A 27,148-nucleotide genomic window follows, 5' to 3' on the forward strand; every position below is an offset into this window, starting at 1 on the left:
TTCTGAGCTTTTTTAACCAGGGCAGAGATATGTGAAGTCCATGTCAGGTTCTTTGTTATGTTGATCCTCTGTGGATCTGTTGGTTCTGAATGCAAACTGCTGAGGGTCCAGACTGGCAGGGATGTTGTTCTTTATGTGCTGGAGAACCAGTTTCTCAAAGCACTTCATCAGGATGGGGGTGAGTGCCACAGGGCGGTAGTCATTTAGATCAGACACTGCAGACTTTTTAGGCACAGGGATGATGGTGGCTGTCTTGAAGCAGGTGGGAACACTCTCCTGTGACAGCGATATGTTGAAAATGTCGGTAATGACATCTACTAGCTGGTTGGCACATGTTTTTAGTACACGGCCAGGGATGTTGTCAGGCCCAGCAGCTTTACTCATATTCACTTTCAGCAGGACTTTCCTCACATCCACTGTGGATACTGACAGTGGCCGGTCCTCTGGAGGCGGAGTAGACTTTACAGCTGACTCTCTGTTGAGGAGGTCAAAGCGAGCATAAAATGTGTTCAGCTCGTCTGGTAACGTGGCCTCACGCATGATGGGAGCGCTCCTGCTTTTGTAGCCTGTCACATTTTTGACCGCCTGCCACAAGTCTTTGCTGCTGTTGGTGTTGAGGTTTCTCTCCAGTCTCTGCTGATGCCTTCTGGCAGTGTTGTAAGCTTCTTTGTCACCTGACTTAAAGGCAGCTTTTTTGGCTCTAAATAGAGCTCTCACCTCTCCATTCATCCAGGCTTTCTCATTAGGGAATGATTTAACTGTCCTTATTTTTACCACATCATCAGCACATTTGCTGATGTATGATGTCACTGATGATGCGTATTCTTCAAGGTCAATATGGTTCTCCTGGGTAGCAGCATCCCTGAACATCTGCCAGTCTGTGCATTCAAAACAGTCCTGTAGAGCTGCTGTAGCTTCATCTGTCCACACTTTAACTGTTTTTACAGTTGGTTTGACCCTTTTTGTCAGCTGGATGTAGGTAGGCAGGAGAAGCAGGGAGATGTGGTCTGACTGGCCAAAATGAGGACGAGAGAGGGCTCTGTAGCTGCCAGGAACATTGGTGTAGACATGGTCCAGTGTGTTGTTTCCTCTGGTGGGGATGTGGACGTGCTGGTGGAATCTTGGCAGAACAGTTCTGAGGTCTGTTTGATTAAAATCCACAGCAACAATAATAACAGCATCTGGCTGTTTTGCCATTTGACTGCTGATAACCTCATACAATTCCAGGAGTGCATTTTTTGAATTTGCATCCGGTGGAATGTAAACAGCAGCAACAAACACACTGGTGAATTCTCTAGGCAGGTAATATGGCCGACATCTGAGCAGTAAAAACTCAATGTCAGGTGAACATTTTCCATCCACTCTGACTGCACCTGTGCACCAAGCATCATTGATGTACACACAGAGCCCACCCCCTCTTGTCTTACCGGAGTCTTGTGTTCTGTCGGCCCGGAACAGGCTCCGCCCGTCCAGTGCTAAAGCCTCATCCGGTATGTTTTCATGGAGCCACGTCTCTGTCAGGATGAGAGCGCCGCAGTGTCTGATCTCTCCCTGCTGGGTCAGCCTGAGCCTTATCTCATCCATTTTATTTTCCTGCGACCGGACATTTGCCAGGAGTAGGCTGGGTAGCGGGACAGCCTTGGGTCCAAGCCTACTCAGCCTCAGTCTTACCCCGGCTCATTTCCCTCTCCTCTTGGGTCGACTACACCGCTAAAGGGTGGCTATTTTGAAGAAACTAGAATATAAAACATGTTTTCAGTTATTTCACCTTTTTTTGTTAAGTACATAACTCCACGTGTTCATTCATAGTTTTGATTCCTTCAGTGAGAATCTACAATGTAAATAGTCATGAAAATAAAGAAAACGCATTGAATGAGAAGGTGTGTCCAAACTTTTGGCCTGTACTGTATATAATGAATATATAGTATTTACAATCTGACTAGCCATTTTTGCAAAGGTTTACTCTATCATAACTCATTGTATTTCATTAGGGGCCAGGCAGTCTAAGCTGCTAGGACCCTCTTGTATTCCTGTGTTTTTCTTTCCTTCAAGGAAGTCCTATTTCCCATGTGCGAAAAATCACCAAATTTTGCACAAAGGTCCAGTCCCGTGCCAGATTTCCTCAGCTGCAAACACAAGCCAATAGTGCTGATGGTGGCGCTACAGCAAGCCTCTAAATTTCAAAACTTTGAAAATTCATAACAAATCAACTATATGTGCTACAGCTTTGCAACTTTCACCAAAATGTAGCCCCAATACTGATGAAACATATGTACATTTAAAGCTACTGAAAATTATGAAATCCATCACTGTTTTTTTCAAAAACTGTAAAACGTATTAAACCTATCTCCTCCCACAATTTTTGCTCAAATGTCACCAAACTTGCTACAGAGCATCTTCAAACTGTCTTATGCAAACGATCCACACAGATTTTTGATTTATCGAAAATTGAGCCTACAGTGCATCATGGAGTCATGGTAGATGATGTGCGACAAATTTCAGAATTTTATCTCAAAAAGTCAATTTTTGACAGCATTTTGAATTTTGCTCTCAGTTGAACAATTGGAGTCAATGCAGGAATGGCATTTTTAAACATCAGTTTTTCACTTATGGAGCAAATCAGTCATTGTTAAAAACAAATGATCAACATCTCCATGCTGTCTAGATGCAATATGTGTATTTTCAGATTTTTGTCTTAATAACTGAATTTTGACAGCTGTTTAAAATCTGCCTTTCCATGCATGGATGGCTGCTGTCCTGCAGTGATTGGCTTAGTGCAATTTGTGAAGCTACATGTGAAACTTCCTCTTGCCAATTAGTTCAGTGAGATAGAGGCCAGTCCTTGGTGTTAAAGATTTAGTTCAAGCCTCAGCTTGTGCAACATTCCCATGTGTGAAAACTCACCAAACTTTGCACAAAGGTCCAGTCCCATGCCAGATTTCCTCAGCTGCAAACACAAGTCAATAGTCCTGATGGTGGTGCTACAGCAAACCTCTAAAGTTCAAAACTTTGAAAATTTATAATAACCATATCTGCTACAGCTTTGCAACTTTCATCAAAATGTAGCCCCAATACCGAAGAAACCTTTGTACATGTTACACTTAAACATTAGTTTTTCACTTATGGAGCAAATCAATCAAATTACCAACATCTCCATGCTGTCTAGATGCAATATGTGTATTTTCAGATTTTTGTCTTGATGACTGATTTTTTTTTTTTTTTCAAACAGTGGTTTGAAATCTGCCTTTCCATGCATAGGTGGCTGCTATCATGTGACTGGCTTAGTCAATTTGTGAAGCCTTACATGAACTGCCAATTAGCTCAGTGAGATAGAGCATTGTCCTTCATGCCAAAAATTGTGAGTTCAAGCCTCAACTGATGCAGATTTTCATCTTCCTATTCTCCACTTGTTGCTCAGAATTGACTAAATTTTCCTAAAATCGCCCGGCCCCGACCATTGCTGCGCAGCAGCTATAATTAGGGCCCGAGCCCTACCGGGGAAGGGCCCTGTTGTTTTTTTTAATTTGAAATTTCCTTCACAATTCTGAAAGATTGACACCCTCAGATAATGTGTCAAATGGTTTTAAGATGAGTATGAAAAACAAGGTTCAATATGATGGACCTTATGGGTTGTATGCGTAAAACTGTTCAGCAGGACCCAGAGAATGCGTCTGCCAAATTCCAGAAACTTTCGACAAATGGACTGACTGACTGCATGAAATTTTAACAATGAACTATAACACCACATAGAGCAGCACTGCTCCAAGTGGTCCATGCATCACTGATCACATGTCTATGACAAGTGTGGCAAGTTTCAGGGGTTTTCAAATATTGAAATCAGGTGGAAAATTTCCTCAAAGTGGCAGATTAATAAGAATAGAGAACTAATATGCCTATACACCTGTGTTGTTTGGGACTCCCAATAAATTCTATTCTAATCTCTCCCTCTGTTGTAGTCTCTTTTATTCCATTCCTCCCATTCTCTGTTCTTGTCTCTGTTGCCTTGTGTTCTTACAGATGGTTGTTCCAGTCACATGACAGGTGTGGCAGTTAGCGCACTGGGAGGATACCTGAACTACTACCTGACAGAACAAGACATAACCAAGAGGCCGCTCTCCTGAATGCCACTCACTCTGCCACAGCTTGGTGTGTGTTCAGGAGAGCATGATGTTTTGGATGGCTGTGTTCTATATGCATCTGGGCTGGCGACTGTTCTGACATGAAACACTGCTTTATTATGAACTTAGTCATAAGACGCTTAGTCATAAGAGTGTTTAATTAATAAAATGCTGGGTCTGTGTTTGCTTGGTACACAACAGAAACTTTTCAGTCACATTTTTTTCCATTGTTGAATTATGTTGTGATTCTGACATTACTCTAGTGTACTGAATTAGTCCAGCATCTATGGGAGAAATGAAGCCCAAACAAAATGTCTTTTAAGTTGCCAAAATATGTTCAAGCTGTGGGCAAAACTTGCCTCGCTAATAAGCTGACTGTGGTTTGAAAACAAAACCCCTGCAGAATGTTTTACATTTTTACAAGAGTCAAAAAATCTTTATTTCTTTTATTTTTATCTTTATTTAGTTTTATCTAAAGTCAATTTTTATCCACTGGATGCATACTGAATGCAACACCAAGAAACATATCAGGGCCAAAATCAGGGGGACTTCACTCTCAGATATAAGGTAGCAAAATCTGCATGAAACATGAAAGCAAGTATGTAGCTGTTAGGGTTAGAGTTTCCAAATGGGTTGGGGATAGGGACTCCTGTATTGTGTGTTGCTATTAAATCTATATCCGAATAAACAGAATAAACAGAATGTACTTGTCCTGCTAGATCTTTGTGCTGCAATTGACACCATTGACCATCTGATCTTATTATAGTGACTGGAGCATTTAATTGGCATTAAAGGAATGGCACTAAATTGGCTTAAGTCCTATCTATCAGATCGCTTTCAATTTGTACATGTTAATGATGAATCCTCCATGCACACAGAAGTTCTACATGGACATCATACATGGAGTTCCACAAGGTTCTGTGCTTGGACCTTTACTGTTCATCTTGTATATGCTCCCTTTAAGTAATATTATTAGGAAACACTCCATAAATCGTCAATGTTATCTGGATGATACCCAATTATATATTTCAGTGAAGCCAGATGAATCAGTTAGCTAAACTTCAAACATGTCTTCAGGACATAAAGAGCTGGATGGCAATTTTCTACTACTAAATTCAGACAAAACTGAAGTTATTGTAATAGGCCCTACACACCTCAGAAACCTACTATCTAATCATAAAGTTACCTTAGATAGTATCACACTGGCCTCCAGCACCACAGCAAGGAATACTGGAGTTTTTTTTTTTTTTTTTTTTTTTTTTGGTTTCTTTGTTTTTTTGTGCTCTCTCCTCTTCTTTCTCTCTTCCTCTGTCGCTTTTCAGCAGGTATTTCTGCCTCTGGAGCTGTAGTCTGCATCCGTGATGGCAAAGCACCTGCTGCCCCACCCGATCCTGATCAACACCCATTTCTTCTGCTGTCATTAGTCATATTATTACTACTCCAATTACTAGTATTACTCAGTCTGGCTACAATCAGACCTATAATTAGCATTATTACTATTCTCGCTATCATTGTTCTGACTATTACTATTAGTATTATCAGAAATGTTATTATTATGGCTTTTAGTGTTATTATGATTACTACTGATGCTGAAACACTATTATCATTGTCATTACTGCTATTATCACCACTAGTATTACTATACAGCCCTATGTCAAACTTACATTGTTCTATGTCTTGCAATGTGCTCCTCCCTCCTCCCTCCCTTTCTGTCCATCTCTCAACCCCTTCCAGTTGAGGCAGATGGCCGCCCACCCAGAGCTGGGTTTATGCTCAAGGTTTTTTTCAATGTTAAAAGGGTTTTTTTCCTCACCACTGCCACTTTGTGCTCGCTCTTGGGAGAGATTTTGGTCCATGGATTTGGCCAATATCTGTTGGGTTTCTGTAAAGCACCTTGAGATAACTTCTGTTATGATTTGATGCTACACAAATTGAACTGAATGAATCAAAGCACAGGACACAAATATTTGTAGAAACAAACAGCGGTAGTAGAGCCTAGAAAGAAGCATATCTGAAATATCAGTGGATTGAGAGTCCATGTAATTCATGCAGAAAGCAGTATAATTTAACAGGTACCAAAAACAAAATTTGTTAGCATTTGACCACTAGTGCACCTTTCAAACAGCTTGACATGGTTTCACTACACAGTTAACTGTACAGAAAGACATGCCGTTTAACTTCTTAAATCCCAGGTTTTATTTTATTTTAAAAAGGTTTTACTCATTTGAAATGCTTATGAAATATATTTGAATGCATTCTGAAACAAAAGAAATCAAACATCAATCCAGCATCACTGATGTGAACTTTAAATATATCATGTTAGTATTATAGTTTTCTTGTAATTTTCTTATAATTTTTTTTAGCAAATGTCCTGTACTTTTCTTGTCTTTTTTCTTGTCTTTTTCTTTTTCTTTTTCTTTTCTTTCTTTCTTTCTTTTTTTTTGTTGCTAATTTGCTAATCGCCTTTTTCCCATGTTTTTGACAGAAATCATGTTAATTTGCTCGGATAGTTTGATAAACACTGGAGCACATACCTTCCACAGGAACTGAAAGAATTCCCATAGTGATAAATCAGAGTGACTTCTTTGACTCTCTGAGGCGATATGCTAACATGCCATGTGGAGCTGAGGTGCAAGCATATGGCTTCAGGCTACCCCAACAATCATAACATAGTAGGGAAAAATGGTTAGATAAGATCTTTTGGTACACACTGAGATCATAACTGTCTGCCAAAGACCACTTCCCAGCTCTATCAAGCTACTAAATAATGAGTTTCCATGGTGTGTGAGGGTCCAAAAATGGCCAGAGGAACTCAGCAGCTTGCAGTTGCTTTTGGTTTCCTAAAGAATAAAGCTTGCACGGTCCTTGTTTGAAATTTCATCTGTCAAGAGGATGTCACTGATTCCAGCCAATGACCTCGTAGAAGAGCGTCTTGAGCAGCCGTGCTTCGTAGGTGACGGTGTTCTTGCCAATGTGGATGCGGTCCTCCTCCAGAGGCTGCTCAATGATCGCTGGCTCATCTCTTCCGTACACTTTAGGGAAACACAACAAGCCATATTAGCATACTTTTAAGCTTAGCCTCAAGACAAACCCTCAACTAAGATAAAGGTTCCTCCCTGAAAGCTTGTCTCCTTTATTGAAGTTAATGAAAGTCCTGGGCCAATACTACAGGAACTCTCTAACTTGGACATCTTATATTAACTGTTTGGTAACCATGGTAATCAGGGTTAAGGCCTGATTTAAGAAAATTGTCATTACAGATTGACAGTGCTTAAGTTAATGCTCTTAATTAAAAGGACCATAGCAGTGATTTAGAATGTTTGGCCTGTTTACTACACATCACGTGGGGGTACTAAAGATTTCACAAATTATATAATCAAAATTAATTATTGGTTGAAACAGCCACCTTATAATGTTCTGCCTCTGTGGCTAACTAAGTCACTGACATTCATAAACCACAGAAATGATAACTGGCTGTGTGCAGAAAACATTTCTTCGGGGACTATTTTCCCTGGTGGAACACTGCCCCAATTTCAAGTCATCAAAACACAACAGTTCTTCTGCTTTTAGGAAAACTAATGTGGACAACTTTATTACAGTGATGAAATACTGGTATGAGCAAAGTTTGAAGTCTTTGAAAGTTCATTTTCATATCGTAGTGGAATGAATGGAAACCAATGGCTGGACAAAAGAGGAAAAATGATGTGCAAGCTCTAAAATATGACTGCTTTAGGGAAAAGATTAGGTAGAAAGATTAGATATGGGTTAGAACAGAACCAATTAATTAGCAGGTGGAGCATATTCTCTGAAAGGCTTATTGCAGACCCAAACTATGTATCAAATGATATATTTACCTCCATAGTAAGTGCTGTTGAAAGTTTCCCGAAACAGAATACCTACAATTATCTCCACAGACGTGACTAACACCTCTACCTCATCTATCTAGGAGTTGAGTGTTTTTGCTCCATTGGTGTGATGTTGTTAAATTATTGGACGTTTCTGCAATCTGGCCCCTGATCATTACTTGTATCTAAATGAAATCTTCATGTTGAGGTTTGTGTTTGGACAGTGAACTACAAGGAGATCAGTGAAATGAAAAGTAACAACAGAAAACTAGAACTACTAGAAAACAGTGAACTGAGTTTGAATTTTACTAAAAAGTTTTTTTTTTTTTTTTTGCATACCTGTGTCTGTGAAATTTCTGTATGACAACTTTGTATTCAAAAGCCTCTAGGCTGTAGTTGTATACATATTTTAGACCCTCCATATAAACGCGATTATGCGATATCGCATGAATTCCCGCATAAATCACCCAAATGTCACTGATTATGTGGGGGTCAGTTATTTTCCAAAAAGTTGCATAATCCCCGCATATTTCGCAAAATATGCGGGTCTCGCTTGATTTCACAATTTCCGCATTTTTCCGCATAAAATGAGAAAAATATAACTAAAATAAATAAATGGAGTTGTGATGTTAATTTATATGCGACGCCTGGTCCGACATTATCAGCTCGCACATTCATAACACAAGACAACACAACACAACAACGAGCTAATGGAAGAACAGCGCCCACAGGAGAGAGAAAAGATGATACTGCACTGAACAGGGTTCCCACAAATGGTGCAATAAAGCTCAAATTATTTAGATCTATAGGTTTGGCTCATTGAGAGCTGTTATTTTTAGAGTTTAGAGTTGATGTTCAACAGTTGAGTTTAAACTGTTTTTGAAAACATTGTCGCAGGGGTCCGTTTCACAAAGCAGGTGCGCAAGAGGCGTTCCCCCGCAAAAGTTGCTATCTTGTGCACCTCCCGCTACCCGCAAAACACCTGCGCTACCCGCTATATTATGCATAGGCGTGTTTTGGGCGTTACGCCAGTTAAATCAGTGTGCCAGGTGCCATTGCCTTTAAGGGCAGGCTGCGCTATCCTAAATCCTAAACCCGCGATGGAGAGAGGGAGGTAGATTTTCTCAGGGGTTCTACTGAGGCTAAAGCAAGTTGGCTTTATATGTATACATATTATATATTATATTATAGGTGAGTTAATTCGGGAAGTGGAGCCACATGTGTCCAAGTGGACGTGTCACAAGGTTGTACTGATTGAGTAAAATCCCCAGGTCACACCACACACACACAAGGTGAGGTGGAGGTGGCAGAGGTGGAACTATGTGTAAACTAATTTACTGACAAGGTAGATTGGGCAAATAAAATATTAAAAATAAAAATATAGCACAGCTGCTGGCTTATGATAAAACAATAAAACGTGCTGGCGTAAGTGTCCAATTAAAACAGTCTTTCCTCTAAACAGTCTATATGAGTAATATACTCAGTCCATTCCGGCGGCGTCCCGGTATCAGTCCAACCGTGTGCGTGGCGAGGCTCCGTCGGGGCGCGCATTGAAGCCGCCTGGGCGCTGTCTCCTAACAGCCCAAACTTTAGGGATAGCGGATAGCGGGTGGTCAGGACCACCCGCTATCTGCATTTCCTAAAGTGTGTGCGCAAGATAGCAATTTTAGGGACAGCGCATGAAACACGCCCACGGACACACCTCCAGGCGCAAATGACGGAGTCGGCATAACGGATAGCGGGTAGCGTGGGCACAAGATACCGTTTAGGGATAGCGGAAGTTCCTAAAACCACAATTTGCGGGTAGCGGGTAGTGGCAGCGGATAGCGGGTGGCACAAGATAGGGCCCTAAGTCTGTTAACCCTGAAATGAGGGAAACTGAGTTTTCCGTTTCACAAAGGGAGGTAACTCAAAGCAGAGAAAGAGGGGTAACTGTAGCCTGTTTCCCAGAGGGAGGTAACTTAAGCTCTTGGTCAGTTACCGCAGTAACAGACTCCATGGGACCAGGTTTTTCTCATGAAACCTCGAGTTTCTCTCTGTGTCCGCCCTCTTTCTGCCACACACGGTATTTAACTTCCTCATTCATTCAATCAGCAGGCGAGTTTTGGCGTGGCGTAGGCTGTGGATGAAGGTGCAGTGTTACTGCACAGAGAATTAAATATTCGTCGAGAGATAAGACCGCGTATAGGTGTTTATGCCAAGGTCTTACCTGTTTGAACAATGTTTTTATATTTCATCTTAAGTTGCTGCCAAGTGCGCTTCTCCCCCGCGGGATTGCACCTAAATGAAATAAATTAATAGGCTACCATTCAAGCAGTTTTCCCCAGTAATATTATTGTGATTGCAACGGACTACATTTAAACTTGCGCATTGACCCGAGCAGCAATGTTCTCCCACGCCATCTCCCTCTCCTTTGCCACTGCAGCGGTGTTGCACTTTAAAAAAAAAAAAAATGTTCAAACTCGCTGTATGAATGCATTAAGATTTCCAATTCAACTGGGGTGAAAAACGCAGCCCTACGCTTCCCTGTTGCCATAGTGACTTGTCAAATCGGGGCTCCATTGACGCTGTCTTTCTACAGCTGTGGTGCACGCGCTTAACTCCAGGTGAAGCTACTCTGAGTTGATAAAACTAACTCAAATCAGCTGTTCTGGAACCGAAAACTCAGTGTTTCCTATCTCAGAGTACATCAACTCAGAGTTCGGGGTAAGACTGGAATTTGTTGAACCTGCTTCATGAAACAGACCCCAGATGGTTTATTCTACCGCAATTTATACCTCAGCAGGAAGCACGTTTTATTTTTGACAAATTTGTGATTGAGGTTTAAGCCATGCTTAAGTTGATAAAATAAAATAAATTAAACATTACCAGCACTTTCTGTGATGTAGCTTGCTTCTAGTATGCCTGTTTATCATAGGATATCTTTAAAATTGGTCTTTCTCATTCAGTAGTAGCCTAGTAACAGGGTGTGGGAGAAGAATCACCTTTTTCCAGTTACCACATATTTCGCATCTTTTCGCATATTTCACAACTGTTCGCATACTTTGCAACTTCCCGCAATTTCACCGCATAAAAACCTCACATATTTAATCGCATAATCAAGGATTTTAGCCCGCGGAATCAAGGATTTTAGTCCGCATAATCAAGGATTTATGGCCGCTTTTTTCTGGAGGGTCTAATATTTTGAACTTCATATTGCTTTGAGGTGTAGGGTAGATGTCATGGCACTGTTGAAGCAGCTGCCCCCCCCCCTCCTTCAGTAACTATGTATGCTGGTGACATGCCTTTCCAATGTGGAAGCAGGAGAAATGTCCAGAAGCCTCTCCCCCAAAGTGCCAGCAAATATTTCATTTTAGCATCTGTTGTTCTCTGTGCTGTCCTCCACAACGCTCTGCTCGTAGCAACATGGATTATATGATTCTGCTCAACTGCTCTGATGCACTTCTGTCACTCTGGATTCAACATCATTGTCGTGTGTTGGATTGCGACATGACGGGCACTCTGAAACCCTATTTGAGTGTCCAGAGTGTCTGGACTGAGATGCATCTGTAGAAATTTGATTGGAATCGCATTTCAAACCACCGCCAAATATGATTTGGATCTTATTTGCAAAAATCACTTTTTTTTTTTTTTCTGTCCCGACTCTCTAAAATCAATCTAAATACGATCTGGATATGACGGAAAATGGATTTGGGCTGGCAGTCTGAACAAAGCCTTCGAGTCCCATGTCCCAGAGATTTTCCATCCTGACGGGAAGAAAATTCTGGAGACCCACACTCACATGCAGATGTTTTATCTTGTCAGAGTAGCAGAGCCTCTGAAACCATGGGACACTGAAATATAGGATGCTAACAGGAATGTAAACACATGAAAGCATCTATCACAGTTAATTCAGGTGAAGTGCATCCCATAGGCCAGGGGTGTCTAACTGCTGGCATGGAGGGCCTAGAGGCTGCAGGTTTTCATTCCAACCAAAAACTCCACCAGGTGATTTCACTGACTGGTCCCTCCTCTGTGCTTTAAGGTGAGGTAATCACTGAAATAACCTGGTGTAGTTTTTGGTTAAAATGAAAACCTGCAGCCTCTTGGCCCTCCATGGCACCAGTTTGATATATATGGAATAGGCAAACAGGATAATATTGATCAATTATGCAACAGATATGTGATCAATCAAATGAACTCATATTCATCTCATATTCAGGTGAGTTTTACTGAATGGGACAGGTCTGGTTTTTAATAACAGGCCAATATCAACATAACATATCAGTGTAGCTTGAATGTGCAAATCTAATAAACCCCCAAATGGATATTTCACCATCTGAAAATAAACAGAGCGACTGACAAAACTTATATTACAGTACTTTTTAAAGGATACATCCATGAAAGTTTTGATTGCATTTTTCTGTAATATTAAAACTATTTTGCAGGTGTGCCCGCATGTACGTGCAAACGTGTCTAGTGCTTACTCTCGCAGTGCTCCAGGAACTGGATACATTCGAGCACCACTGCATCCCTCAGCATGATCATATGTTTGGCCATGTTCTCCAGCAAGGACAGGAAACAGCGCTTGGCGTAGAACCATGTGTCCGTCCCCAGCTACACACACACACACACACACACACACACACACACACAGAGTTCATGTAACATAAAAAAAGAACGACTGAATTTAACTGAATGAACGCTTTAAAACCCATGATCTTGAGGGTGGACTGATATTTTTTAAAGGTTCTGTCTCTGTCTACTGATCAAATGAAGCAGAAAGACCACAAAAATAGTCTTACATAAATAAATACAAGATTTTCCACCTAGAAGCATGTTGAAAGAACATGATAAATAAACAGCAAAATAATACAGCATCATCAATGTGTCTCCGGTATGTATCCTATATTAATGACAAGATCTTTAGTTGACTAAAATCCTTATCGTCACGGCCTAGCAATAATGCCTCCTTAGTAACTTATTGGTGCTGGCCACTTTTCATAAATCTGATTTCTTATTTCAATTTTTACCACAAGTGTAATTTCAAAAATCTCTGCAACAGAATGTCCGAACACACACACACACACACACACACACACACACACACACACACATATATACACATACACACACAGTGGTGGAAAAAAGTTTTCGGACACCCTTAAAATTTTACACAATCTCAAATATTATCATGAAATATTTGTGGAAAAATCTTTTTGTGTTTCAAAAGGTGTGGCTGCATTAGACAGATACAAACAAATACAAATTATATTTTTTTGTTTACTGTTTACAAGAAAAACATTCCCGGGTCTGAATGACTCCCTGGATTTGGTTGCCTTCCTCTGATCAATCCTTTCGGTTCTTCTCCAGGATGCTACTTATGATTTGGCTTTATATTTCAATGCTTCCTCTATATAAACACCACTGAAAATAGTTGCTGATCCATGTGGTCAAGGTATACTCCCAGTGGTGTATTATGTTAGATACTGTTTGTATTCTGTATAATGTATGTAAATGAATGAATTGTGATGTGTTTTCTGACCCCTAATGGTTACTTATGGTATTGCTATGTATTTTCTATCAGAGACGAATGAATGAATGAATGAATGAATAAATGATTTATTTACGTGTCCTGCCACAACTGTGGCCCATCCCACAAAGGAATTATAAGACACCAAATAAAAATATATCAACATCCATAACAAAACAAAAAAACACTGCTTGCCACAACAAAACAAAGGGAGCAAACAGGCAATAATACAACAAACTCCAGGCACTCAATGGTACATTGCCATCTTCCTCTTATACCAGGCCTTCTCAATGAAATCCGCAACTGCATGTGTTTTATATTTAAATAGCCATGTTAACATCTCTTTGTCCTGCATTAGGTGGCTTGTTTGTACCTTAACTTGATTAAACAACTTAAATCTTATATCATGGTAAAACGGGCAGTAAAAAAGAAAGTGCATTTCATTTTCTATTTCTCCAAGGTCACACATATCACAAAGCCTATCCTCCTCCCTGGTTCCCACCCAACGGCCCGTTTCAATATGTAGGGGTAGGATACCTGATCGTATTTGGGCACACAAAGACCTCTTTTTCTTTGTGAGATAATGCTTTACATAATTTTCAGTTCCAAATTGTGTTTTTACTTCCCTAAATGTGCGTAGTTTAGGCTTGCGTACTAGTCCACAAAGCCAATTCTCGCTGTTAATGAAAGATAACCTTTCTTTAACCATGTTGAGATCAACCTTCATCATATTATCCAGTACATCCTCACAACCTAGTCTATTGCACAACTCACGGAGCTCTCTTGTCCATACCCCATTTTTATCGATATCCCAATAAAACACCCTTTTGGTTAGTCTACTGTCTTCCATTCCTAACAGCCTGTTCCATAGCCTCATCATACAAATATTTCGGCGACCCTCACACGACTCCCACCCCATATCTCCAATAATGGCTAGGGTTGGGGCGAACTTGTGTACCCCCAGAAAATATCGCATAGCTCTGTGGTGGATGGTTTCTAAGGCTGGGAAATTCTTGGAACCCCAGACCCCTGCCACATAATCCAGTACCGGGCACACACATGCATGGTAGAGTTTGGTGTATGTGGAGAAACCCATATTTCTCAGCATCTTGGTTTTACCAATGACCCCACCAAGAGCCCTACTGGCTGACTCGGAGAGAACTGTTGCACCTTTTATAAAGTTCATATGTTCGTCAAGGAATAGACCTAGATATTTATAGTATCTTGTGTAATTCAGCTTTTTCCCACCAAAACAAAATTGAAACTCACTGATAGTTGTACGTGGATTTCTAAAATGCATTATCTCTTTCTTTTCATTAATAGTCATTCTCCACTGGTTGCACCACCTCTCTGCACATGTGAGCATCTTCTGCAGATCTTTTTCTGACTCAGCCAGCAGGAGTAAATCGTCCGCGTATAGGAGGACACTGATGTTCTCCCCTCCACACTGTACTCCACATTGCAGAGATTTAATTTTAACGGCCAGATCATTTATATACACAGCAAACAGGGTCGGAGACAGGGCGTCACCCTGCTTGACCCCTGAGGGAGTAGGAAACCAGTTGGTTAGAGTTTCATTCACCCTCACACAGGCTTCTGGTGCACTGTACAGAGAACATATTGCATGATAGAATTTTCCACTTACACCTATCTTAATGAGCATGTAAGCAAGGAGGTCTCTATTAACCAAATCAAAAGCTTTCTTGAAATCAATGTAGCAGGCAAAAGTAGACTTATTTTCTAGTTGTCTGTTTCTAACTATTGAACAAATAGTAAAAATATGATCAATACATGCCCTCTGCTTACGAAAACCATTCTGTTCATCCACCAGGAGGCGTTCTTTTTCAAGGAATGTGGTTAGCCTTTCATTAAGGAGTGTGGAATACAGCTTATATACTGTGCTCATTAGACTTATCCCTCTGTAATTGAGGGGCACCCTTGAGTCTTCCTTTTGAGATTTAGGAATGGGGTTTATAATGGATTTGAGCCAGAGAGATGGTAGCCTACTGGAGTCAAAGCAATTCTTACATAGGTCATAGAGAATTGGGGCCAACTGGGGTGATTTCAGAACCTCATTTGGGATATCTTCAATACCAGTGGCTTTCCCTGATTTAGCTCTACTAATCACTCTCATAACCTCTGACTTGGAGATCTCTATATTGAGATCCTCATTGCCCTGAAACCCCTCCTCAAGCATATCTGCTTCTAGCTTGATTTTCATTTGACATGCCTCCTCAAGGAACCCCTCATCAAATCCCTTAGTTTCTTCCAAAAATAAACCTGAGAAATCTTTCTCCCATTTGTTAAGCACTTGAGCACCATCAACCACCAAACCTCCGTCGTCCCCCCATACCTCCATTGGAATTTTCTTAGACCGCCTGGGCCCCAATTTGTTAATCTCATTCCAAAAACCCTGTGGATTTGATGTATGAATCTGTTCCAAATGCAGCACTTGGCCTCTCTCATACCTTCGTTTAAACATGCGATATCTTTTATCAAAAGCATGTTGACTCTTCCTGAAATTATTCAAAAGCTGTTCTCTATTCACCCCTTTGCATTTAATAAATAATCGTTCAGACCTATGCATATCATACCAGAGATCTTGTAACTCTCTATTCCAATAGGGTTTATTCATTTTATGAATCTTCTTTGATTTAAAGACACTGCCTATTTAACATGTGATGATGGACACCTGTGTAACTCTCCCTGATGAAGGCCATGCTCTGGCCGAAACATGTTGGAGCTTTTTATCATGTAAGCCACTTCGATTAAAGGCTTTTTATGCACAAGAAGAGTTGCCTTGGATTATCTGTACGTTCTCATGGAAATATTTTCCCCGTAAGTCCAATGAGCACCTTCTTTTGTCATGGTATGAACCTTTTTTACATGAAATGTTGACACGCTGTAGTCTTCTCCTATTCTTCCTTTTTTCATGTACTGCTTTTAATTCTTCTAAATTCTTTGGTTTACGCTTTGAAACAGACCTTTTGATAATCCACCACAGATTTTCAATGGGGCTCATGTCCGGGGATTGAGCTGGCCACTCTAAGACCTGGATACTGTGCTCCTGCAGCCCAGTTCTACTGGCCTTGGATGTGTGGCAAGGGGCATTATCTTGTTGAAACATCCAGTTTTTACCTCGACGGAACAGTGCACGCGCAGAAGGGAGCATGTGGGTTTCGAGAATGGTACAATACTTGGCAGAGTTCAATGTGCCATCACAGACAGTGAGATGACCAACACCAGCAGCACTCATGCATCCCCAAACCATGATACTGCCTCCACCATGCTTGACAGTAGGTACTGTACATGCTGGAGATAATGCTTCGCCTGGCCTTCTGCGTACCCTCACATTAGTAGGAGGAAGATAAAGCTGGAAACTGGACTCATCTGACCACAGAATCTTCTTCCAATTCCTGGCTGTCCAGTTCTTGTGTGCCTGGGCCCAATGATGCCGGGCTAACCTCTGTCTCTCATTGATTAGGGGCTTCTTGATAGCCTTGTAGGACCTTAAGCCATGATCTAAAAGTCGGCCACGTACAGTGCAGGTGGAACACTGGACACCAGTTTGGTTTGACCACTGCTGCTGAAGCTCCTGTGATGTCATTCGGCGGTTTTGCTTGCACATGCGGATCAGGATGTGGTCATTTCTTGCTGAAGAAACCGGACGCCCAGATCTTGGCTTGTCCTCCAAGCTGTTGGTTCGTCTGTATTTCTGCAGTGTGTATCCAACTGCTGCACTTCCTGGCTATCTGGCGGCAGCTGTACCCTTCCTGGCTGAAAATGTTTATCTTCAGGCGTGTTTCCAGCGTTAGGTTCCATGTTTTAGGCATTTTTGTGTCTGAAGAACTTTCAAATGTGCTGGCTTTATATAGACACGAAGCTTGGCAACAAAAATTGTGTCTTTTAATAAAAAGAACAACCTTCATTACTGGTACCAAAATGACACCATACTCAAAATTTCTTATGCATTTTAACGGATCAATTTTAAGTTTTTAATGGCTTTTTTAGGATTTGTTTAGTATATTGGCTGTGACTGTACTAAAAGAAATTGCACTTGAAGACCTAAAAGTGATTCTTAATGCAATATTTCACAAGTGCATGGGGTGTCCGAAAACTTTTTTCCACCACTGTATCTATATGTATGTATGTATGTCTGTGTGCATGTGTGTGTGTGTGAGCGTATATATATCTATATATCTATATATATACAGTACAGGCCAAAAGTTTGGACACACCTTCTCATTCAATACGTTTTCTTTATTTTCATGACTATTTACATTGTAGATTCTCACTGAAGGCATCAAAACTATGAATGAACACATGTGGAGTTATGTACTTAACAAAAAAAGGTGAAATAACTGAAAACATGTTTTATATTCTAGTTTCTTCAAAATAGCCACCCTTTGCTCTGATTACTGCTTTGCACACTCTTGGCATTCTCTCCATGAGCTTCAAGAGGTAGTCACCTGAAATGACCAAGCTCCTCACCCTATCTCTGTTTAGTGCGTGTAAAGCACGCCGCCACTGGCCTCTAGAGCAGTGGAGACGCGTTCTCTGGAGTGATGAATCACGCTTTTCCATCTGGCAATCTGATGGACGAGTCTGGGTTTGGAGGTTGCCAGGAGAACGGTACATTTCAGACTGCATTGTGCCGACTGTGAAATTTGGTGGAGGAGGAATTATGGTGTGGGGTTGTTTTTCAGGAGCTGGGCTTGGCCCCTTAGTTCCAGTGAAAGGAACTTTGAAAGCTTCAGGATACCAAAACATTTTGGACAATTCCATGCTCCCAACCTTGTGGGAACAGTTTGGAGCGGGCCCCTTCCTCTTCCAACATGACTGTGCACCAGTGCACAAAGCAAGGTCCATAAAGACATGGATGACAGAGTCTGGTGTGGATGAACTTGACTGGCCTGCACAGAGTCCTGACCTGAACCTGATAGAACACCTTTGGGATGAATTAGAGCGGAGACTGAGAGCCAGGCCTTCTCGACCAACATCAGTGTGTGACCTCACCAATGCGCTTTTGGAAGAATGGTCAAAAATTCCTATAAACACTCTCCTCAACCTTGTGGACAGTCTTCCCAGAAGAGTTGAAGCTGTAATAGCTGCAAAAGGTGGACCGACATCATATTGAACTCTATGGGTTAGGAATGGGATGGCACTTCAGTTCATAGTATGAGTAAAGGCAGGTGAGCGAATACTTGTGGTCATATAGTGTAGTTCCACCTCTGCCTCTTGTGTGTGGTGTGTGACCCGGGGATTTTACTCAATCAGTACAACCTTGTGACACGTCCACTTGGACACATGTGGCTCCATCTCCCGAATTATCTCGCCTATAATATAATATATAATATGTATATAAAGCCAACTTGCTTTTGCCTCAGTAGAACCCCTGAGAAAATCTACCTCCCTCTCTCCATCGCGGGTTTAGGATTTAGGATTTAGGATAGCGCATCCTGCCCTTAAAGGCAATGGCACCTGGCACACTGATTGGTTTAACTGGCGTAACGCCCAAAACACGCCTATGGATAATATAGCGGGTAGCGGAGGTGTTTTGCGGATAGTGGGAGGTGCACAAGATAGCAACTTTTACGGGGGAACGCCTCTTCCTAAATCCTAAATCCGCAAATAGCGGGTTTAGGGAGTCTGGCGCAAGATAGGGCCCTATGTGTCCTGTCCTTTTCCAGAAAAATAGTAGTAACTTAAAATAATAAATTAAATGTATATATCTCTCTTCTCAGGCTTAAGCAAGTAGACATGGGTTTGCCCCTATGTTAGCTGTATACGTTACAAAACTGTACAGCAATCTTAATCATACATTAAGTATGACTGTATGGATGGGAATATAATAAGCGCAAGAATTAAGAGTCCTGTCCTCCCACTGATCCCTTGACAGTCCAAATAACAGACGAGACGACAACGATAACTGAACTGTCCCATCACACAGGACTGACATAACTTACAGTAGTGTTGTCGACAGCGGTCAGTTTGCCACAATTATCCCAGTCACAGACAGAACCAGTGCAGTTGTCCTTGGGGAGATGTCATCAGCGTAGCAGTGAAACCGGAGGCCATGGCGGCAAAGTATCTGTCCAAGGGGGAGGAAATGCCTGGTTGAGTCACAAGTTATCCGACAGAAGCTTAAGTATCATCAAGCTGATCCACCAGACAGCAAAGCCAATCCAAAATTCACAGTTTGTTGATAAAATCCATAGCCTTCTTCGGGTCGTCAAAGGGCTGCTCCGCTCCGTTGCCGCGGAAGATTTTGAGGGTGGCTGGGTACACAAGAGCAAACTTGATGTCCTTCTCATGAAGCCTTTTCTTGCATTCCCTGAACTTTTGGCATTGCATTTCCACTGCTCGGGTATAGTTGGGAAAAATCCCAATTTTGTGGCCTTTCCAGCTGACATCTTGGCTCTCTCTCACTGCGCACTGGATCCGAAGGACATCCTGAAAGCAGAGGAACTTGGTGATAATAGCGCTTGCTGGACGGCCGTCTTGATGCGGAGCCAGTGTGCGATGCGCCCTTTCAATTACAAACCCTCACGTAAAGTCAATTCCAAGAAGTTCCGGAATTCTTTTCTCGAGAAACTCAGCCGCGTTCCGACCCTCACTGCCCTCCGGGAAACCTTGGAACCGCAGGTTGTTTCTTCTCCCTCGAGCCTCTAAATCATCCACCCATTTTCCCATTTGTTCCATTTGAGATGCGAGGACCAGGGGATCCGCCTTGGCAGCTTCGGATGTGTCCTCAAGGAGTGAAATCTGGGCCTCGGCCTGGTCCAAACGTTCCGAGATGACTGACAATTTCTCTTCAACTGTTGAAGTTGACTGCTTGATTTCCGAGAGCGCAGTTGTCTGGTTTGCATTCATTTGCTTCAGTAATTGGTGCATGTTGGCGACTTGACTGACGAGATTGTCGGAGTCCAGGGCGCCATCTTTGTCGCTGACTTCTTCCCTAGCATGTTTGTTGTTTTTTGCATTGCTGTTGTGTCTTCCTCTTGGCTCTTTTGCATTAGGCTGTGACATACTGCATGTAAATTATCCAAAATATTCCTGGCAATGAGTAACTTGCAATTTAAATCAAGAAAAATAAATAAATTACATGGTGATGCCGGGAGCTCCAACTTTAAGCCGCCATTCTCCAGGAAGCGTCATGTGACTCCGTGAAAGGTATGTTCAAGAAAATCTGATATAGCATTGTTGATCTGGCCTTTCACTTTAATTATTATGAACATAGTTTTCTTGTATTTTCTTTTTTTGAATAAGAATTTGCTAATTTGACATTTTTTGCGAATTTTTACTAATGTTCTGAAGGTTTTACTCATAAGCAGTTTTATACAAGAAATCTGCCAATAACTATATTATTTTATAATTAGACAAATAATTTGCTTGTAATTTTCTTTAAAAATGTTTTTGCAGTTTGCTGCTAATTTTCAGTGTTTTTATTTTTTCATATACATAGTTACCTAGGGAAAGTTAGGCATTTTTTTGGACAATCTGCAAAAAAAATTCTTACCAATAGCTTTTTTTTTTTTTTTTTTACCATGTGTTCCTATAGGTGTCTACTAACACCTCCCAATTTATCCACGGCCAAATCCTCAGGGAAACGTCTGGAAAGCCAATCAAAGTTATGGAGTGCCCAGAGGGCCTGGGCGAAATTAGTGAAAATATATTTTTTTTTACCAATATTAGCTTTTGAGATGTCTAGCTAGGGGTTTTTAGGGGTGCTGAATCTATTCCAACCACCAACCACCACAGATGAAGCACCTCAAACCATGGCAAGTTGTGGTATCCTCTTCCATACTGTCCTAAAAGATAAGGCAGCTTGGTGAACAACTTCTCTTTTTGACAACACAAACATATCATACAGAATAGGTCCATATAGCCACATTAATAGATTATGTGTAACCATCAACAACAACAACAACAACAACAATAATAATAATAACAATAATAATAATAATAATAATAATAATAATAGATGGCATTTATATAGCGTATTTCAGGACACCCAAAGTCGCTTTAAAGAAAAGAAAAAAGAAAACAACTTTAGCAGGATAAAACTAGTTAAGGAATGAAAAACAAAAAAGAACAAAACAAAGCACCAAGCAGTAAAAGGGAGTTAAAAAGTAATTAAGTCGGGAAAGCATGTCGAAAAAGGTGGGTTTTGAGGGCTGTTTTGAACGATGACAGGGTGGGGGCAATGTGGGTGTTGATGTGAGCTGGGAGTAGGGTTGCAAAATTCCAGGAATTTTCAAAGTTGAAAACTTTGCATGGGAATTAATGGAAATATGGGAATTAAGAGGAATAATCTTGAAATTTGCAGAACTGCATGTTAGCCTATAAGCATGAACTTAATGTAGTTGAAGAAAAACCATCTTGCAGCATAATCCTGATTAAAACAACCAGATTTAATGCAAATTCAGTTGAATTTCTGCCCCGCACTGTGCGTTCCTCAAACCCATGCACAAATCATTTCTAGAATCCTGCACACTGCAGCAGGACGACTGAGGCCACACGACTCGGCCTCCATTTTAGCCCACAGACAACATCCAGTCAAGAAGGTTTTGATGATATGACTGGGGTAAATATATATTTTTTTATTTTATTTATTTATCCTTTATTTAACCAGATAAAACTCAGAGATAAAATGCAATCTCTTTTTCAAGAGTGACCTGGCCAAGAGGGCAGCACATTTAACACATGACCAAACAAAGTTCCATGACATGGGAAAACAAAACAAACAAAAAACTTACAAGGCTTCGATGTAGTAGGCAGCAAATGAGTTCAAAGACAGGAGCATTTCCCACAAAGTTCATGCTCCAGATCCTGAAGGGTGTCCTTAAAGGCACTGAAAGAAACTAAATCTGACCTATGGTATTAAAGTTTAACTGGAAAAAATAAGTCAAAAAGTGTTTACACAGTAGCTATTTAAGAGGCTGTCTATCATGGTGGTAGCTAGCTCAACTGTGATGCTGGTTCTTCTGCTAGCCAGTTTTCATACAAATACAATTATCATACAAGAATGTAGGTTATAGTTTGATTTAGCATGCTGACTGGGGAGTGTTCATCTATTCATTGAGCCTATTTCCGCTGATTTATCCACCATCAATCTTGAAGAACTGAGAGAAAAAAATCTACTCAAATTAAGTCAAAGTCAAAAATGTCATTAGTTTTCCGAAATTATTTCCAAAGGGGCAGAAACTGAGAAAGCCCTGTCACCCCAGGTTTTGCAGTAAGTCTTGGGGATGACCAGAAGGTTGGCGTCGGCAGACCAGAGGGAACGGATTGGGGCATAGCGGTGAAGGAGGTCAGAGAGGTAGCTAGAAGCTTGATTGTTGAGGTCCTTGTAGGTGGTAAGTAGTATTTTGAAATAAATTCTGTATTTAACTGGGAGCCAGTCCTGAGTGGAGCGGGTGAGGGAGGGTGGGCCTATGATGAGGATTTCAGATTTATTGCAGTTAAGTTAGAGAAAGTTGATTTGCATCCAGTTTTTGACATTGGTCAGGCAGGTGGTGAGGGTGGAATGGGTGGAAGCAGTAATGGTCTTGGCAGGGAGATAGAACTAGATGTCATCAGCGTAGCAGTGAAACCGGAGGCCATGGCGGCAAAGTATCTGTCCAAGGGGGAGCATGTATAAGATGAAGAGGAGTGGGTTGAGCACCAAGCCCTGAGAGACACCGTGGGTGACGGGTTACACATCACTGATTTTTGAGAATTTGGATAAATCATGTCCCACTAAGAAAAATCCTATTTCTGCTGGAAATTTACAACATTTTAATGAATAAAAAGAATCAAGGGCATAATCAGGGGGTCCTTTGCACATTTGTAAGGTTCTTTTATAGGTTTATTTTTAATTTGTATTAATTTAATTATTATATGTTGGCCCATGGCCTACAAAACCAGTTGTCCTCGGATAGGAGATAATCATTTCAACTTGATTAAAACAACAAAAAGCAATAATTTCATTGAATAATATATTTACCACATGAAAGAGTACATCATAATATGTATTAAAAACTACAAACAATGGGCTTTGAAAAATATTTACTATTATTTTGTGGTTGCTCAAAATGTGTCCCAGATATTCGTCACCACCGTCAGATATTTATTTAAAAAATAATAATAAAAAAACTACAAGATCAATTACATTCCTGAGGACCTCTTTTCAAACCTTCAGCTCTACTGCATGCTTCAAGACCGCTCAGGCTCCTGGAAGTTTTCTATTTTCTCTTAAATCTCTTCATATTTTTGGACACTGCTACTGTCACAACCATAAATTGTCAACACCGTCACTTCTGTATAAAAAATATTAAATTAGATTATGGAATAAATGTATACTTTTTAAGAAGAGGTCTGATGTAGGTAGCAACAGGGCGAAAACAAGCTGGCTAATGTGAATAACTCATGCTTATCATGTGAAAGAGTAGGTTTTTGTCACCACCGTCAGGTTTTCTGTCTGACGGTGATGACTGAAGTCTGAAAAATGCTTATAACAGTGCTCAGAATTGTTATTTTTTGTACCAAATAGTTAAATAAAGTTGTTAAGCAAGAAGCCATTGACTTGAGTGGTATAAATTTTGGAAATGTATGTTTTAATGAGGCGACTGTCACCACCGTCAGATTAGTGTCACCACCGTCAGAGGCAGTTATATTGGTTTTAAATGAATATGCTTACAATATGTTTCTTTGGTGCTGTTGAGTTATTAAAGTAATAGTCTCTTTTTTGTTAAGCAAGAAGCCATTGACTTGAGTGGTATAAATTTTGGAAATGTATGTTGTAATGAGGCGACTGTCACCACCGTCAGATTAGTGTCACCACCGTCAGAGGCAGTTATATTGGTTTTAAATGAATATGCTTACAATATGTTTCTTTGGTGCTGTTGAGTTATTAAAGTAATAGTCTCTTGAATACAAAAAAATGTTTTTCAAATTAAAAAAAAAAAACATTACGGTGACGGTGTTGACAAAAACAAAGTAGCCTAATAACTGGAAAAACCTATTTTATGAAAAAAATGCAAAATGAGGAGGTTGCACCGGTACATTGCTGAACAGCCAAGACCTTGGCCTATAATGATATACCTTCAGATTTTGTAATTTAACGCACTTTTTTTTTTTTTCAAAATTAAAACCTGTTTTATCCAAATTCCCAAGAATCAGTGACATTATTGGCAGTTGTTGATGTGGATGAATTGATGTCTGTCAGAGAGATATGATTTGACAGGAGAGCGCAGTGTCCGTGATGTCGAGGGTGGATTTGAGATGATAAATGAGTACTGAATGGTTAATGGTGTCAAAAGCAGCACTGAGTCAAGGAGGATGAGGATGTTGAGTGAGCCGGTATCAGAGGAGAGCAGGAGGTTATTTATGACTTTGAGCAGGCCAGTTTCTGTACTATGTTTGGAGTGAAAACCGGACTGAAATTGTTCATAGACGTTGTTTGTTTTCTGGTATGAAGTGATTTGAATAGCAACAACATGTTCTTGGATTTTTGACAGAAATGGAAGTTTGGGAATGGACCAGTAATTGTTGGGGGAATCAGGGTCGAGGCCAGGTTTTTAAAGGATGGGTGTGATGGTAGCAAGCTTTAGTGGAGAGGGTACATGTCCAGAGGAAAGGGAGGAGTTGACAATTTTTGTGATGAGACGGGAAAGAGTGGGTAGGCAGTCCTTGAGGAGAGTGGTGGGGAGGGGGTCCAGGGACCAGGTAGAGGACTTCATGCCTACAACTGCAGGGGAGATGTCACACGGGGTGATGTCCGTAAATGAGGGGAAGGAGTGGGTACTGAATATAGGGGGTCGGGATCAGGTCCAGAGGGGAGGGGGGAGAGGCCAGTTGGTTGTGAATACTGTCACTTTTGTAATGGAAAAATGATAGAAAATTGTTGCATTTTTCGACAGTGAAAGAGTGTGAAATGGTGTCCATGGGTTTGAGGAACAATAATCTCACTATGAGTTATATATAGTGAGCCCACTATAAAATGACACAATTTACAACACAATTAAAGTTGATCAACAACACAGAGAGTATTTACAATGGTTGATGTAGTTAGGCGGCTAGAGTGAACATTAACATTAGCTAACTTAAGATGGATGCTAGCTAGCAACACCAATTTTTATGTCGGTCAGTTGTTCATTTTAGGCAATAACTAAGAGATAAAATTGATGTGTGTTTAAATTTACAGTCATCTAAACTTTAGACAGCAAAAGGATTTACTTTCCATCACCAGAGTGAGTTTATCTCAAATGGAATGTTTAGAATCCATTTGACACCCAAAACCTATTGTCTAAATATGACAGATCAAGATTTCATGGTTAAGGAGTCATTTTACTCAAAACTAATGGTTGGAATAGATTCAGCACCCCTAAAAACCCCTAGTTAGACATCTCAAAAGCTAATATTGGTAAAAAAATATTTTCGCTATTTTCGCCCAGGCCCTCTGGGCACTCCATAACTTTGATTGGCTCTCGTTTCCCCGAGGATTTGGGCTTGGATAAATTGGGAGGTGTTAGTAGACACCTATAGGAACACATGGTAAAAAAAGAATTTTTTTTGCAGATTGTCCAAAAAAATGCCTAACTTTCCCTTTTTTTTCCAGGTTCTAGTTTCACCCTCATATTGCTGTTGTACAATAAATGTCATTCTTTGTATAGCTGTAGCTATAAACATATTGACTTGGCCCTTTTTGCATTTGTTCTGCAATGTGTAGACGGTACTATGACAAGTCCAAGAGTTAGTGTGTCTACAGCTACATCCCAGACTTGCAGAAGGCCACATACAAGTCTGATGTGGCTGTAATGAAAGATATATGATCCATTTAAGGGCTTCATGTTGACTGGTTGAAGCAGATCTACCTGAACAGAGCATGCAGGAAGATGCGTGGGCCTTAACTGGGTCAGGTGTGCAAGAGCAGAGCTGAAACCAAAACCTGCAGGACGGGGTTCTTGAGGACTGGGTTGGGGAACCCTGCTCTAGGGGTTCTTGGGTGTTTTCCAGGGGGTCCCCAGAAAAATGTGAAGTCAAATTGTATTAAAATATTGAACAAGTTAGATTTAAAAAATGCTTTAAAATGATACTTGTCATTTTTTTTTTTAAAATCATATAATTAGAACTCCTAAAATACACTGCTTGTAAACCATGTTTGCTTGAGCCAGTTGAAAGCACGGTACATATGCACATACGAGCCTATGATCAGGTACAACCACCACCTCATTTTGAGCCAGGAAAAACCCTGACTATGACTTTATTCGTGTAACACTACGAATTTATTCTTGTAACATTAGGATTTCATTCTCGTAACACTGACTTTATTCTCATAACACTATGACTTCTTTCTCACAGCACTCTGAGTTAATGATATAATGTCTGACCTTCTTGTTGTAAGGCTCCAGGCTCTTGATGACACGTGAGATGCCAAATTCGTAGTTCCCCTTTGCACAGTACAAGGTCCTGAAAGAGTGCAACAGATGATATAAAACTGATACATTTGATACTCCAAAAGTGGTTGCATTAGGTTTACTTCACACACTTTACCCCCACTAGCCACTAAGACTATGTAAGTCCAAAGAGTGCAGTACAGTTACAGTAACAATATTTTGTGTGTTAAAAGGTATAGTCTACCCGTTTAGAAAATTTTGTAGTTAACTCACTCCCCACTGCTGTTATGTGAG

At 40.7% G+C, this 27,148-nt stretch overlaps 2 protein-coding genes across 4 annotated transcripts in view; one reads left to right on the forward strand and one right to left on the reverse strand.

The window, feature by feature from the left end:
• The window catches only part of c8h16orf89 (chromosome 8 C16orf89 homolog), a 37,119-nt gene extending 32,802 nt beyond the window's left edge, over positions 1 to 4,317 (forward strand). Inside the window, exon 8 of the mRNA XM_030057643.1 lies at positions 4,018 to 4,317. Coding sequence (XP_029913503.1) covers positions 4,018 to 4,121 — 104 coding nt within the window. The 3' untranslated portion in view covers positions 4,122 to 4,317. The remainder of the gene's footprint in view (positions 1 to 4,017) is intronic.
• Positions 4,318 to 4,640: 323 nt separating this feature from the next.
• The window catches only part of ift70 (intraflagellar transport 70), a 58,550-nt gene continuing 36,042 nt past the window's right edge, over positions 4,641 to 27,148 (reverse strand). For 2 of the 3 annotated variants that reach the window (XM_030057641.1, XM_030057640.1), the window contains exons 18-20: positions 26,849 to 26,927; positions 12,430 to 12,559; positions 4,641 to 7,150 (exon numbers count right to left, since the gene is read on the reverse strand). In XM_030057641.1, coding sequence (XP_029913501.1) covers positions 7,014 to 7,150; positions 12,430 to 12,559; positions 26,849 to 26,927 — 346 coding nt within the window. In that variant the 3' untranslated portion in view covers positions 4,641 to 7,013. The remainder of the gene's footprint in view (positions 7,151 to 12,429; positions 12,560 to 26,848; positions 26,928 to 27,148) is intronic. The other variant, XM_030057642.1, reaches the window with a different exon arrangement.

Source organism: Myripristis murdjan, chromosome 8, assembly GCF_902150065.1.
Source record: "Myripristis murdjan chromosome 8, fMyrMur1.1, whole genome shotgun sequence".
Classification (NCBI taxonomy): domain Eukaryota; kingdom Metazoa; phylum Chordata; class Actinopteri; order Holocentriformes; family Holocentridae; genus Myripristis; species Myripristis murdjan.